Source organism: Hemiscyllium ocellatum, chromosome 20 (assembly GCF_020745735.1).
Source record: "Hemiscyllium ocellatum isolate sHemOce1 chromosome 20, sHemOce1.pat.X.cur, whole genome shotgun sequence".
Classification (NCBI taxonomy): domain Eukaryota; kingdom Metazoa; phylum Chordata; class Chondrichthyes; order Orectolobiformes; family Hemiscylliidae; genus Hemiscyllium; species Hemiscyllium ocellatum.
The window spans coordinates 48627835-48644678 of record NC_083420.1 but is presented as its reverse complement, the minus strand read 5'-3'; the positions used below and the strand labels follow the sequence as shown (position 1 = coordinate 48644678).

Sequence of the window (16844 nt, the reverse complement as noted above, 5' to 3'; positions counted from 1 at the left end):
TTTTTCAATATGTCACATCTCTGGACTGTGGGAGTAAACCAGAGCACCTAGAAGAAACCCACATTGACATGGAGAGAATGTGCAAATTTCACACAATTATTTGAGACTGGAATCAAACCAAGGTCCCTGGGGCTGTGAGACTGCAGTGCTATCCACTGAGCACCGTGTTGCCTTAATTTGTGGAATTTATTTCTTTCAGGAACTACCTGTTGTCAGAAATGCTCTGCTATGCAGGGATTTTCTCCTGCTTCTTTGCTTATTGCTGCATTTTAAATTTGCAAACCAGCTTGAAGTGTCCAAAGTTCCTGCATTTGGAAACAAGCCTGCTCCCTCTGCTGGGCATTCAGAGCACCTGCGGTGATGCTTACTCAACAAGTCTGCTTCATCTGAAGACTCTCGGGTGCCTGATTAAATAGCTGTCACTTCGCCGCAGGGTTCTGCATCCGGCCGAAGAATTTACTGACGATGGCTGGAAATTCTGCAATGGTGTCTTCTAACCCCGTCTCATGAGAGTGCCATCAGTGAGAGGCCCAATGAAAGGACTAACCCGATATTTCTCCTCTTTGGCATGCAAACCCAACACTGTTTAGTGTCCTTAGAATTGTTTCTTCCAAATCTCAAAACAGCAGCCTCTCTTTTGCCCTTCTGATTTAAATAAAGTCTATCAGGTAGTGGCTGTACAACTGGTGCTGCAGCTCTGACCCAGGTAAGTCTACTAATTTTTCTTCTGTTTTATGTCCCTTCTAAATTTGTGAATGAATTGGAGCCTCTATTGCTGCCACCTGTTTGATCTATCCTCACAATTTGAGCTGACATGACATTTGACACCCTGGGTTTTATTTTGCACTAAGAAGAGGTTCCAAAGTTCTGTTTAATCTTTTCTGAAGAAGGGTCACCGTACCTGAAATGTTAACTCTGCTTTCTCTCCACAGATGCTGCCAGACCTGCTGGGTTTTTCCAGCAATTTCTGTTCTTGTTTCTTAAAAGAGGTTACTATCTTGGGTCTTTACTGTACCATCTGGTTGTATGTCATAGAGTCAGAGAGATGTACAGCACGGAAACAGACCCTTCGGTCCAACCCGTCCATGCTGACCAGATATTCCAACCCAATCTAGTCCCACCGGCCAGCACTTGGCCCATATCCCTCCAAACCCTTCCTATTCATATACCCATCCAGATTCCTTTTAAATGTTGCAATTAGACCAGCCTCTACCACTTCCTCTGGCAGCCCATTTCACACACGCACAACACTCTGCGAGAAAAAGTTGCCCCTTAGGTCTCTTTTATATCTTTCATGTGACCTTAGTGGTTTTTCCCTTGTCTATGAGTCACTCTGATGCCACGATTACCACATGCCAAACATCATCATCACATTATCATGCTCAATCTTGTATCGCAGCTTCATGTTCTCTGGAGTTGAGAAGAAGGGGAGGGGATCTAATTGATCTAATAAGATGCTAAAGAGGATTGACAAAGTCGACACAGAAATGAAGTTACCTCATGTGGGGCAATCTGGGACGAGAGGTGATAGTTTTAGGATTAAGGGTTAGCAGATTTAAACAGAGATGAGGAGAAATTGCTTCTCTCAAAGGGTCATGAATCTTTGGAATTGACTATCCCAGAGCATGGTGGATGCTGGGAAATTGCTGAGTAAATTAAGGAGGAGATAGATTTGTAATTAGCATTGGCTTGAAGGGTTGTGGTGAATGGACAGGAAAGATGGGTTGATGTAAAGATGAGATCAGTCATGATCACATTGAATGGTGGAGCAGCTCAAGGGGCTAATTGCCTATTTCTGCTCTTAGTTATTAAGTTCTTACATTCATTGGTTAATGTAAAGATGAAAACATAAGAATACATCTCTCCAAGTGTAATTTCAATAATGTTTTTATTGCGTTAAATCATGCTAACACTTCAATTATTTTACTAATGCACAACTGGTGCTGCCACCACCACCCAGGTTGGTCTTCTAATTTTTCTTCTGTTTTATGTCCCTCCTAAATTTGTGAATGAATTGGAGCCTCTATTGCTGCCACCTGTTTGATCTATCCTCACAATTTGAGTTGCCATGAGGTTTGACGCCCTGGGTTTTATTTTGCACTAAGAAGAGGTTCCGGAGTTCTGTTTAATCTTTTCTGATTAAAACAGCAAAACTAGCGTGGGGTCTAGTCTTGAGTGGCCAACTAGTTCAACTGATCAATCAAACTTCACGTTTCCTCTCTATGTATAATATCATTTTTCTGTAATAACCTCATATGATGGCTGTGATGGGACTAAGACTCTCTGAATAGGAATGACTGGGACAGGAGTAACACTCACTGCATGGGATTGACTGAGATGGGAGGAACACTTTCTGAATAGGATAGCTAATTTAAAATTATATAAGATCAACCTTGTTTAATAACTTTAAATAGTCCAATTTTAAACTCTACTCTAATGATGTTTTACCTTGAATTCTGTAGCATGATCTCATGAGAAAGTATCATCTGAATCCTAAAGATCCCTGAAGTTGGTACCATAAAGGAAGCTGATAAATACTGGTGGATCTGCCTTTAGATGAATATAACCTACTTCCAACAAAACCAATTTCACCAAAACTGAAGCCACTCTGGACATACAATTCAGGCCATTTTATTTTGCACAATCATTGTCCCATATCTGCTTCCTCTATCACTACTTGCATGGAGTTTTATTGCTTTCCACACTTTCTCCTTATTCTCTTGGTCCATTAGATCTCACTACTTGGCCATCACCCTCACAATGCAAAAACAAAATAATCTTAACAGTGGTATTTCTGCACAATTCTCCCCTCCCTCCAGCCTTTAGTCTGTTCTGGGATATAGTCTTATTGCCTTAAATCATCCCAGAACTTCAATTATTTCATTGATCTACTTACCTGCAAAACAGTAAAACTAGCATGGGGCCTAGTCTTGAGTGGCCAACTAGTTCAACTGACCAATCAAACTTCATATTTTTTCTTTCTTTATGTAAAATAGAATTTTTTTATCATAACTTCGTATGATTGTCTATGATGGGACGAACACTCTCTGAATATCATTGACTGGAATAGGAGGAACACTCTCTGAATAGGATTGACTGGGATTAGATTAGATTCCGGATTAGTGGTGCTGGAAGAGCACAGCAGTTCAGGCAACATCCGAGCAGCAGCAAAATCGATGTTTCGGGCAAAAGCCCTTACCTTAGCTTAGATTCCCTACAGTATGGAAACAGGCCCTTCGGCCCAACAAGTCCACACTGATCCTCTAAAGAGTAACCTGCCCAGACCCATTTTCCTCTGACTAATGCACCTAACACTATGGACAATTTAGCATGGCCAGTTCACCTGCACATCTTTGGACTGTGGGAGGAAACCGGAGCACCACAGACACGGGGAGAATGTGCAAACTCTACACAGATAGTCGCCTGTGGCTGGAATTGAACCTGGGTCCCTGGCACTGTGAGGCAGCAGCGAGCCACCATGCCTACCCATGGATGGGAGGAACACTGTCTGAACCCAACCTGACCACCTGTCCTGTGTATCATAATTGCAGTCCAGTCCTTGATCACCTTCATTCGGGAGGCTCATCACAAAACACATGGGCATATGAGTCTTGCTTAATTCATAAAATGTTTAGAGTCTGATTTTTTATATAACTAACTGCAAGTAATAGCCCTTAACAGTTGACTGCCATGTTTGACAAGTATTAGCTTAACATCATGCCCTTTCAACTTACCACAACCTCACCAGGCCACTATCAGATATTTCTCTAATCACCCTGTTCAGTGCTGTTAGTACACACCTTCAGAGCAGGGGGGACCTGAACCCAGCCTCTTGGTCCAGGGATAGGGACACTTCCACTGTGTCACACAGGCCCTTATAACTCCTGTTTTATGGTAGAACAATTAATATTCTGCATCTGAATACATGAACCCTCAACTGATAAATAATTAAAAGCTTGTCCTTGTGTGGAAGATTTAATTTGTATTTAATTTCATCCATGATGGATTATACTCTTTTCTCTTTCTCTCTCATGCCTGATGCCCTTCTGATGTTTCCTGTTGTAGGTATAAAATTGTGGAGCTGATCTGCTACATGATCATGGGCATCTTTCCTGCACTCGTCATTCTATCAATGGTATGGATGTTTTTCTTCCAATTCAGTTCTAATACATATGCATAGTATCTGTGTGTCTATGTTTCTATGCGTGTGTGTGTGTGTGTGTGTGCCTATGCTTCTATGTGTATAGGAGTGTGTATGTTTATACTTTTGCGTGTGTGTGTGTGTAGGTAGGTGTGTGTGTGTGTGTGTGTGTATGTATGTGTACACACATGCCATTTGTTATTCATTCTTGGGATATGGGTATCATTGGCTAGCGTATTATTTATTACCCACTTCTCGAGAAGATGGTGGTGAGCTATTTTCTTGAAACATTGCAATGTGTTTACTGAAGGTACACCCACAATGCTGTTAGGGAGCTTAGTTCCAGGATATTGACCCATGAAGGAAAGGCAATGTATTTCCAAGCTAACATGGTGTGTGTGGCCGGGCAGGGAGCTTGCAGGTATTCTGTGGATTTAGAAGGTGCAATCAAAAGATCTTTGTTGAGTTACAACAGTGCATCTTGTGGATGGTACACACTGCTGCCACTGTGCAATAGTGTTGGAGGGAGTCAATGTTGAAGGTGGTGGGTGTGATGCCAGTCAAATGGGCTGTTTGTCCTGGGCGGTGATGAACGTAATGAATGTTGTCAAAGTTGCACTCATCCAGGAAAGTGAGATATTCCATCACACTTCTCATGTGTACCTTGTCGACAGTGAGTGGATAGGCTTTATGGAGTTAAGAGGTGAATTACTCATCACAGAATTTCTAGTCTCTTATCTGCTGTTGCAACCACAGTACTTAGGAATTGGGGAGTCCAGTTTAGTTTCTGGTTGCTGGTAAGCCCCCAGCATGGTGAAAGTAAAGGATTCAGCAGTGGTAATGCCATTAAGTATGAGGGGGAGATGGTATGATTCTCTCCATTAGGGATAAGGATTGCCTGTCATTTGTGTCATTACTCACCACTTATACATAACAGATGTACAGAACATAGGAGCAGGAGAAGGCCATTCAGTATGATTATGGTCGATCACCCAACTCAGCATCATGTTTCTACTTTCTCCTCATACCTTCTAATCCCTTTAGCCTGAAGTACCACACCTAAAAATGAGCAAGTTGTTGCTGAGCAAATGCCACTGAGTAGAAATATCGATGACTCCTTCCGTCACGTCATTACTGATCGAGTGTAAGCTGATGAGGGAGTAGGCACTGATTAGTTGCTTTGGATCTGTCTTGCTTTGTGTGAACAGGACATACCTGGGCAATGTCAGTGTTCTATTGGTATTAGAACAGCTCATCTAGGCTACCACTAGAGCACAACTGTAAAGTTATCAAGGGACATAGTGTTTCGGGTATCCAGAGTCCTTAGATGTTTTTCTGATATCGTGTAATGTATCAGATTGGCTCAAGACTGGTATATTTGATGCTGGAGACCTCGGGAAAGGCCAAAATGGATCATCCTTTTTTTAATTCCAAAAATATACTTTACTCATAAAAATATCTTTCAATATATACGTAGTTACAAATGCAGAGTTGAGAGTGTGGTGCTGAAAAAGCACAGCTTGTCAGGCTGCCTCTGAGGAGCAGAAGAATCAATGTTCTGAGCATAAGCTCACCACCAGGAATGAGGCTTGTGGGGATGGGGGTGAGCTGAGAGATAAATGTGAGGAGTATGGCACTGGGGGGAAAGTAGCTGGGAATGTGATAGGTAGATGAAGGTGGCACGGTGGCACAGTGGTTAGCACTGCTGCCTCACAGCACCAGAGACCCGGGTTCAATTCCCGACTCAGGCGACTGACTGTGTGGAGTTTGCACCTTCTCCCCGTGTCTGCGTGGGTTTCCTCCGGGTGCTCCGGTTTCCTCCCACAGTCCAAAGATGTGCAGGCCAAGTGAATTGGCCAAGCTAAATTGCCCGTAGTGTTAGGTAAGGGGTAAATGTAGGGGTATGGGTGGGTTGCGCTTTGGCGGGTCGGTGTGGACTTATTGGGCCGAAGGGCCTGTTTCCACACTGTAAGTAATCTAATCTAATCTAATCAAGGTGCGGGTGGAAATGATAGGGTGGAGAGGAGGTAGAGCCAATGGGTGGGAAGGAAGGAAGATGGACAAGTCGGACCAGTCAAGGGGGCAGTGCTGAGTTGGAAGGTTGGGACTGGGACAAGGTGGGGGAAGGGAAATGAGGAAACTGATGAAATCTACATGGATCCTGCGTGATTGCAGGGTCCCAAGGTGGAAGATGAGGAGTTCTTCCTTCAGGCATTGGATGGTAAGGGTTTGGCGATGGAGGAGACCTATGACCTGCAATGACCAGACACAGTACAACAAGCCATAGATATTAGACAACGACAAACACAGAAAATGAAAAACGCTAGACCTGCAGAAAGAAACTAGACAAACTTACACAGAGTAACAACACCGACAACACAGAAGCATAGATAAAAAACTTATGTGACCGACCATTAACAGACACTGAAAAAGCCGTCTTAGTAAACGTAAGAGGATTAAATTACAACTGCCAAGATGCGGACAAGAAAGCTTTCTTAGCAGCATTAGAAACAACATTAAAATACAACCACCTCACAGAAGAACCCCAGCAAACTATCAGACATGTGGTTGCACCAACATTAAGCAGAAAAAAGGAAGGAAACACACTCAATACACAAGAAAGAAAAGCACCAGAAAGACTAAAAACAGATAACAACATTGTTATCCTATTTGCAGACAAAGTACACCTGACAGTCATTCTAAATCGAAGAGACTACATTGAAAAAGTGAACACTTTACTTACAGATACCAACACTTACCAACAAGTGGCGACAGACCCAACCCTACAACTAGACAACGGAATCATACCCTACTCAAAAAACTTCAGAAATCTGGAGAAATAGATAAGACCGACTTCCAAAAACTGAAACCAGACGGATCCAACACACCATGCTTATATGAATTACCCAAAATTCACAAACCAGTAGCCCCCCCTCAGACCCATAGTCTCACTACCTGGAACACCAAGGAGCTACACCAAAGACTAAAGCACTTAGTAGAAGACTCACACCACCCCATCCACTCCACCCAAGAATTCCTGAAGACCAAAGACACAAAGGTAGAAGAGGATGAAATAATGGTCTCTTTTGATGTAACAGCCCTTTTTACATCAATCAACATTAACCTGGCCAAGGAAACACTGACTTCACTATTAGAAGACCCAAAGACACATACACCAGCCACCACTAACTTCATCAGCAAGGACAGTACTGTCAAGCTAGTGGACCTCTGCCTTACCCTTCAGAACAAAACCTACAGACAAACCAATGGAACACCCATGTGATCTCTGATATCATGGTTCTTAGCAGAGGCAATAATGCAGAGATTCAAACAAACATCTCTGCCAACCATTCAATCTAAACTTTGGGTTGCTACGTGGATGACACCTTCAAGAGCATCAATAATACCCTTACTCACATAAAATTCACTAAAGAGGAGGAAAACAACAAACAAACTGCCATTCCTGGATGTCACAGTGGAGTGAACAGCCAATGGGGAACTTCAAACCAGCGTCTACAGAAAAACAACACATACAGACCAAATATTGAACACCCCAACATCCACAAACAAAGCTGCATCAGAACATCATTCCAATGAGCCACCACACACTGCAGCACAGAGGAATTACGCAGAGCAGAGAAAAATTACCTATACAGCGTATTCAAAAAGAATGGGTACCCAATGAACACCCAGTCCGTAGATTTCTCAGCAACAAACCCAAACAAGCAGACAAAACACGTCCAGAAACCCTAGCCACTCTCCCCTACATCAAAGACACCTTGGAAATGACTGCCAGACTACTCAGGCCCCTTGGCATCATACTGGCCCACAAACCCACCAACACACTAAACCAACAGCTAATGAACTTGAAAGACCCTATACTGACAACAAATAACCAATGTTATCTACAAAATACTGTGCAAGGACTGTAACAAATACTACATTTGACAAACAGGCAGAAAACTAGCCACCAGAATACATGAACATCAACTAGCCACAAAACGACATGGCCCTCTTTCACTAGTATCATACAGATAAAGAAGGACACCACTTCGACTGGGACAACACATCCATCCTAGGACAAGCCAAACAGAGACGTGCATGAGAATTCCTAGAAACATGGCATTCTAACCAGAACTCTATCAACAAACACATCGAGTTAGACCCAATCTACCCCTCTCTCAGAAAAAGAACAGGAAATGACCGCCACAGGAAATGACATCACCAACCCAAATAAACCCAAATATATAAATAGAAAGCAGGAATTATCAACAATGCTTCGCCTGGAGGCCTACTGAAGATGTAACCTAGTAGGGTGATGAAACATCTAGAAATGAACCTTCCAGCTCAGTGAGCAAACCTACATTCAGGTGTATGTGTCTATATGTGTATGTGTGTGTATCTGAATGTCTGTATCTATGTGTGCCTGTGTGCATCTATGTGTGTGTCTGAGTGTGTGTTTGCATGTACATGTGAGTGTTTGTGTCTGTGTATGTGTGTGTGTGTGTATGTGTGTGTCTGGTTGTCTGTCTGTGGGCATGATATTCTGCTCCTGGAAGTGATAAGCTGGGAGCAGGGAAGGGACACCTAATTAAGTGCGATAATGGCATACCCAAACCCTGCCACTCTCCCACCTCTACCCGAATTCAGTTCTGAATGTACCCAGGTCTTCTAGTAGCAGCAACAGCCTCCTCCATGGCCCTGCTAGACTCTCATTGGCTGGTGGCTCCCATTGGTTAGCCTGACTGGAGATGAAGACCCACTGGTAACTTGACCAATGCCTGATTGGCACTTGATGTATCTTTGCTGAAAGGAGCAACTAAATCTCTCACTGACAGATGGCCCTGTGGCTTAAGACATCTGCACCGGTCAAAAACAACCACTTAAATATTCTAATCATATTTCCCAACACTTGGCCCATAGCTTTGTATGCCTTGATGTTGCAAATGTTCATCTTAAATGTTATGAGAGTTTCTGTCTCCACCACACGTACAGGTAATGAGCTCCAGATCCCACCAGGCTCTGGGTGAAAAGGTTTTTCCTCACATTTCCTCTAAACCTTGTCCCTTACCTTAAATTGATTCCTCTTGGCATTGCTCCCTCCATCAAGGGGAAATGTTTGTTTCTGTCTTCCCTATCAGTGCCCATCATAATTTTATCTCAATCATGTCCCCCTCAATCTCCGCCTCTCTAAGAAAAACACAGGGCGGCACGGTGGTTAGCACTGCTGCCTCACAGCGCCAGGGTCCCAGGTTCAGATTAGATTAGATTACTTACAGTGTGGAAACAGGCCCTTCGGCCCAACAAGTCCACACCAACCCGCAACCCACCCATACATTTACCCCTTTACCTAACACTACGGGCAATTTAGCATGGTCAATTCACCTGACCTGCACATTTTTGGACTGTGGGAGGAAACCGGAGCACCCGGAGGAAACCCACGCAGACACGGGGTGAATGTGCAAACTCCACACAGTCAGTCGCCTGAGTCGGGAATTGAACCCGGGTCTCTGGTGCTGTGAGGCAGCAGTGCTAACCACTATGCCACCGTGCTGTTCAATTCCAGCCTTGGGTGACTGTCTGTGTGGAGTTTGCACATTCTCCCCGTGTCTGCGTGGGTTTCTTCCCACAGTCCAAAGATGTTCAGGTCAGGTGAATTGGCCATGCTAAATTGCCCAGAGTGTTAGGTGCCTTAGTCACAGGGAAATGGGTCTGGGTGGGTTACTCTTCGGAGGGTCGGTGTGGGCATGTTGGGCCAAGGGTCTGTTTCACACTGTAGGGAATCTAATCTAATCTAATCCTCATTGTCCAATTTCTCTATAACTGGAACTTTCCAGCCCAGGCAACATCCTGGTAAATCTCCTCAGCACCCTCTTCACTATTGTCCCTTCTATAATTGAATTCCAGAAATGCATACATACATGTCTGTGTGAGTGTATGTGCATGTGTATGTACGTATGGGTCTGAGAGCTGGTTTGTGTAAATACAAGTTATAAGTACAAGTTTCTGTATCTCACAATGATATCACTGAAGTGCTCTGCCAATAGAGTCAGGATGCATGTGGATTTTTGTTGCATTTTTCAGGAGTTCAGGGCATCCTCAAGACTTTCACAGTCAATGAATGATTTTTTTTGTGTATGCAATAATATGGGAAAATGTGGCAGACATTTCTGCACAAAGTGAACTTCCTGAACCAGCAATGCAGTGAATGACCAGTTAAGGGATCTAGGATGACATTAGAACATGCTCTTCAGAAAATTGTGAGTGTCTCTGGAGTGAAGATACGGCCACAGCCATGAACCCTCACCACTGTTTATTTTGTGCCTTATAAGTACGGCCAGAAAAGTACAGCAGAAAGCACAGTTTAACTTTGACACACAGTATGAGTACTTGGGGTTCAATGAGCAAAAGAAAATCTACTTCTATGAAATGGCTTGACTGGAGAACAAGCACCGTGAATTTTAGAGTAAGACTTGCGTCTATATAGCGCCTTTCAAACAGCCAGTGAAGTGCTTTTGAAATATAGTCACTTTTGTAATGTAGATGAATAGGTTGTTAGGTTGCGTAGAGCAAGCCCCCACAAGTAGCGTTGTGATAATGACCAGATCATTTGTTTTATTGATTGGAGAAGAAATATTGACCAGAATACCAGCAAGAAATTATTTCTTCAAAGAATGGTATGGAATCTTCTGTGTCATTCAGAGAGGGAGATAGGGCTGAGGTTTAATATCTCTTCCAAAAGATGGGATCTCCAAGATCATGGAACTCCCTCACCCAGAATGTCAGTCTAGACCAGGGATTGGCAATCCTTTGATTATGAAGAGCCTTTTAAAAAAAAGTTTAATATAAAGTCTATTAAGAGTTGCAATACAAAAATTCAGTATTTCGTAATCAGTTATATTGGCAAATTACTAAGTGTCTTTGGTAAAATACATAGTCATTGTATATTTAAAAAATACACTTATTAAATTTACCGTTCGGCATAAAAAATAAATAAAAATCAATCTAACATTAAATTATCACTTGTTAAAACCATTTTTATTATAACTTTATCAATAAAATCATCTTTAAAACAAACTGTAAGATGTAGAGAATTAAGACAATTGTTTTGGCTGTTGATTCTTGTAATTTCAGTTATTTCTATTAATTCACGGGATGTGGGTGTTGCTGGCTACGCCAGCAATTATTGCCTGTCCTGAATTGCTCAGAAGGCAGTTAAAAGTCAACCACATTGCTGTGGGTCACATGTAGGCCAGACCAGGTAAGGACAGCAGATTTTCTTCCTTAAAGGACATCAGTGATTAAAAATATACCTTGTATAAGCACATTCAGAACAACAGTAAAAACAACAATAGTTTTAAATGTAAAAACCTGTGCAATGAACCAAAACTATAACTCCGTGACTCCACTATCATGACTATAACATAGCTAAACCACTCAAACTGGTTCATTTAGAGCACAATGTTTTTTTTTGTCAAAATGATCATCTGAAACTAAAAGGTGCAGCCCAATTATTAAACCTTTCTCCTCAGAATAATTATACGGCTCATACTTTTCTTGCTGCATTTTATTTTAGGCTTTCGTCATGTAGATGCAATCTAGAGTGGGAGCTGCAGTCACTTGTGCATCTGGACCCACTGATTTCAGACCCCTCATCTCAATTGTGTCCAAATATTTGGGTCACTAGGTCCTGCAATCATCTGATTGTGGGGTGAGAGTGCTCCCTGCTGAGCCAAGTCTGTCCACCAGCTAAAAGAGAGAGACATTCACCGTTGTGCTCAGCTGCTGAAGAAGTCACAAATTCAAGCAATTGAGAAACAACTTTCCTGAGATTTTCTTTTCACGTCAGCCATGGCTCAGAATACAGCACCCTTACCTAAATTGAAATGCAAAACGCTTGTTAGATCTCAGCTTGTTAGATCTGGAGTCTTCTGTGGGAAGGATGTGAATGAATTGGAGAGAGTGCAGAAGCAGTTTGCAAGAATGGTTCTCGGTTATAAAAATCGGTTGAAGACGTTGAGACTGTTGAGCTTGGAGAGAAGAAAGTTTAAGAGGAGATTGATGAAGGCTTTTAAAACCATGAAGAGGCTGGATAGAATAGATAGAAAGAAAATGTTCCTGATTGTAAAAGGCACAAAAGGATTTAAAGTGTTCTGCAAAACAAACGAGGACAAAATGAGGATAAACCTTTTCACTCAGCAAAGATTACAGAAAGTTAGGTAAGAATTTAGAAAGGAGGTCCTCGAGAATAGTAATATCTGGATTATCCCAGTGCTATGAACTAGTGAGGGCAGGAATAGAAGGATGGAGCAGATGAATGCATGGCTGAGGAGCTGGTGTATGGGAGAAGAATTCACATTTTTTGGATCAGTGGAATCTTTTTTGGGGTAGAAGTGACCTGTACAAGAAGGACAGATTGCACCTAAATTGGAAGGGGACTAATATACTGGCAGGGGGATTTGCTAGAGCTGTTCAGGAGGATTTCAACTAGTAAAGTGAGGGGGTGGTAGGACTCAGGGAGATAGGAAAGAGATCAATCTGAGACTGGTACAGTTGAGAACAGAAGCGAGTCAAACAGTCAGGGCAGGCAGGGACAAAGCAGAGAACAAGATAGGACTGATAAATTCAACTGCATTTATTTCAATGCAAGGGGCCTAACAGGAAGGCAGATGAACTCAGGGCATGGTTAGGAACATGGGACTGGGATATCATGGCAATTATAGAAAAATGGCTCATGGATGGACAGGACTGGCAGCTTAATGTTCCAGGATACAAATGCTACAGGAAGGATAGAAAGGGAGGCAAGAGAGGAGGGGGCGTGGCATTTTTGATATGGGATAGCATTACAACTGTGCTGAGGGAGGATATTCCCAGAAATACATCCAAGGAAGTTATTTGGTGGAACTGAGAAATAAGAAAGGGATGATCACCTTATTGGGATTGTATTATAGACCCCCTAATAGTCAGAGGGAAATAGAGAAACAAATTTGTAAGAAGATCTCAGTTATCTGTAAGAATAGTAGGGTGGTTACAGTAGAAGGTTTTAACTTTCCAAATATAGACTAGGCCTGCTATAGTGTTAAAGGTTTAGATGGAGAGGAATTTGTTAAGTGTGTACAAAAAAAGTTTCTGATTCAGTAGGTGGATGTACCTACTAGAGAAGGTGCAAAACTTGACCTACTATTGGAAAATAAGGCAGGGCAGGTGACTGAGGTGACAGTGGGGGATGCACTTTGGGGCCAGCGATCATAATTCTATTAGTTTTAAAATAGTCATGGAAAAGGATAAACCAGATCTAAATGTTGAAGTTCTGTTTTGGAGAAGGGCTAATTTTGATGGTATTTGGCAAGAACTATTAGGGGCAGCACGGTGGCACAGTGGTTAGCACTGCTGCCTCACAGCGCCAGAGACCCGGGTTCAATTCCTGCCTCAGGTGACTGACTGTATGGAGTTTGCACATTCTCCCCATGTCCCCATGTCCGGTTTCCTCCCACAGTCCAAAAATGTGTGGGTTAGGTGAATTGGCCATGCTAAATTGCCCGTAGTGTTAGGTATGGGGTAAATGTAGGGGAATGGGTCTGGGTGGGTTGTGCTTCGGCGGGTCAGTGTGGACTTGTTGGGCCGAAGGGCCTGTTTCCACACTGTCAGTAATCTAAACTTTCAAAAGCTGATTGAGGGCTAATGTCTGCACATAAAGGGGCGGCTGGAAAATGGGAAGCCTTCAGAGATGAGATAACGAGAGTCCAGAGAAAGTATATTCCTATTAGGGTAAAAGGGAAGGCTGGTAGGTATAGGGAATATTGGATGACTAAAGAAATTGAGGGTTTGCTTAGGAAAAAGAAGGAAGCATATGTCAGGTAAAGACAGGATAGATCGAGTGAATCCTTAGAAGAGTATAAAGGCAGTAGAAGTATACTGAAGAGGGAAATCAGGAGGGCAAAAAGGGAACATGAGATAGCTTTGGCAAACAGAGTTAAGGAGAATGCAAAGAGTTTTTACAAATACATGACAAGAAGGTAACTAGGGAGAGAATAGGGCCTGTCAAATAAGGGAGATACTAAACAAGTATTTTGCACCAGTATTTACTGTGGAGAAGGACATGGAAGATGTAGAATGTAGGGAAATAGATGGTGACATCTTGAAAAATGTCCATATTACAGAGGAGGAAGTGCTGGATGTCTTGAAATGTGTAAAGGTGGATAAATCCCCAGGATCAGGTGTACCTTAGAGCTCTGTGGGAAGCTAGAGAAGTGATTAATGGGCCCCTTGCTGAGATATTTGTATCATCACAAGTGAAGTGTTAGAAGACTGGAGGTTGACTAACGTGGTGCCACTGTGTAAGAAAGGTGCTAAGAACAAGCCGGGGAACTATAGACCAGTGAGCCTGACCTCAGTGGTGGGCAATTTGTTCGAGGGAATCCTGAGGGACAGGATGTACATGTATTTGGAAAGGCAAGGACTGATTAGGGATAGTCAACATGGCTTTGTGAGTGGGAAATCATGTCTCACAAACCTGATTGAGTTTTTTGAAGAAGTAACAAAGAGGATTGATGAGGGCAAAGCAGTAGATGTGATCTATATGGACTTCAGTAAGGCGTTCGACAAGGTTCCCCAAGGGAGACTGGTTAGCAAGGTTAGATCTCAGGGAATACAGGAAGAACTAGCCATTTTGATATGGAACTGGCTGAAAGGTAGAAGACAGAGGGTGGTGGAGGGTTGTTTTTCAGACTGGAGGCCTGTGACCAGTGGAGTGCCACAAGGATCGGTGCTGAGTCCACTACTTTTCATCATTTATATAAATGATTTGGATGTGAGCATAAAAGGTATAGTTAGTAAGTTTGCAAATGACTCCAAAATTGGAGATGTAGTGGACAGCAAAGAAAATTACCTCAGATTATAATGGGATCTTGATCAGATGGGTCAATGGGCTGAGAAATGGCAGATGGAGTTTAATTCAGATAAATGTGAGGTGCTGCATTTTGGGAAAGCAAATCTTAGCAGGACTTATACATTTAATGGTAAGGTCCTAGGGAGTGTTGCTGAACAAACAGACTTTGGAGTAGAGGCTCATAGCTCCTTGAAAGTGGAGTCGCAGGTAGATAGGATAGTGAAGAAGGCGTTTGGTATACTTTCTTTTATTGGTCAGAGTATTGAGTACAGCAACTGGGAGGTCACGTTGCGACTATACAGGACATTGGTTAGGCCACTGTTGGAATATTGCACGAATTCTGGTCTCCTTCCTATTAGAAAGATGTTGTGAAACTTGAAAGGGTTCAGAAAAGATTTACAAGGATGTTACTAGGGTTGGAGGGTTTGAGCTATAGAGAGAGGCTGAACAGGCTGGGGCTGTTTTCCCTGGAGTGTCGGAGGCTGAGGGGTGACCTTATAAAGGTTTACAAAACCATGAGGGGTATGGATTGGATAAATAGACAAAGTCTTTTCCCTGGGGTGGGGGAGTCTAGAACTAGAGGGCATAGCTTTAGGGTGAGAGGGGAAAGATATAAAAGAGATCTAAGGGGCAATGTTTTCAAGCAGAGGGTGGTATGTGTATGGAATGAGCTGCCAGAGGAAGTGGTGGAGGCTGGTACAATTGCAACATTTAAGAGGCATTTGGATGGGTATATGAATAGGAAGGGTTTGGAGGGATATGGGCCGGGTGCGGGCAGGTGGGACTAGATTGGGTTGGGAATCCGGTCAGCATGGACAGGTTGAACCGAAGGCTTTGTTTGCATTCTGTACATCTCTATGACTCTATAAGTAATTAGCGTCTGGAGATCACTGCCCAGAAGTGCGCCGGAGACTGGTTCAAATAAGGCATTTGGAAAAACATTGGATGATTATTTGGACAAAAGAAATAATGTGCAAGGGTGTGGAGAAAAAGCAGGAGATTGGCATGAGGGGAATGATGCTCCTTTAACGAGTTGGAGGCAGGCACAATTGGCTGAGTGGCCTCATACTATGCTGCAATGCTTCTGCAATTCTGAGATGATCTGGTCAGCAGCACACTGCTTTTTGTGAGACCTTGCTGTGTGCCAATTGATTGCCATGGTTCCTCGTGTTACCGCTAAGAGGAAAAATGCCTGTTAACATGAAATTGTCTTTAAGTTGTTCAGGATGTTATGGGATGCAGACAGTCCAATTGCAGCATTGGTGAAATGTTAAATAGCCAACTACTTTATTGAATTGAATGTGTTTTTCTTACTCTCTTGACTCAGCCAAACACCGCTGGACTGTTTGAATTGCTGGTGGGTGGTTTCTTCTATTGCCTTGGAATGTTGTTCTTCAAGAGCGATGGTCGGATTCCATTTGCACATGCCATCTGGCACCTCTTTGTGGCGATCGGAGCAGGCGTCCACTACTATGCCATCTGGAGGTATCTGTACCGTCCGGCCATGTTGGAAATGAGGACTTCCAAGTGATCCGATTTCAATCTCTGAGGAAATAGTGCACAAAGTGATCAATAAGGAAAAGAATGCAGCAGACAAAATGGCTCAAGAATATTACAGGGATCTCAACATCATGAGATAAAGGTGTAAAAATCAAAACCAGATACTCCGGGATCTGCTGTAAGTCTTTTAGCACTGAATCATCAATTCAAAGGCCAGTATTAAACAGAGAGATGCACATGTGCGCACATACACATGCATTCAGACACAAGCATACACATACATACACAATAACACAAACAATTACACAAACAAGT

General features: G+C 42.8%; 1 protein-coding gene across 1 annotated transcript in view; it reads left to right on the top strand.

The window, feature by feature from the left end:
* mmd2a (monocyte to macrophage differentiation-associated 2a) overlaps positions 1-16560 on the top strand; it is a 109180-nt gene extending 92620 nt beyond the window's left edge. Inside the window, exons 6-7 of the mRNA XM_060840337.1 lie at positions 4066-4135; positions 16357-16560. Of these exons, the coding sequence (XP_060696320.1) occupies positions 4066-4135; positions 16357-16560 (274 nt within the window). The remainder of the gene's footprint in view (positions 1-4065; positions 4136-16356) is intronic.
* The last annotated feature ends 284 nt before the right edge of the window (positions 16561-16844 follow it).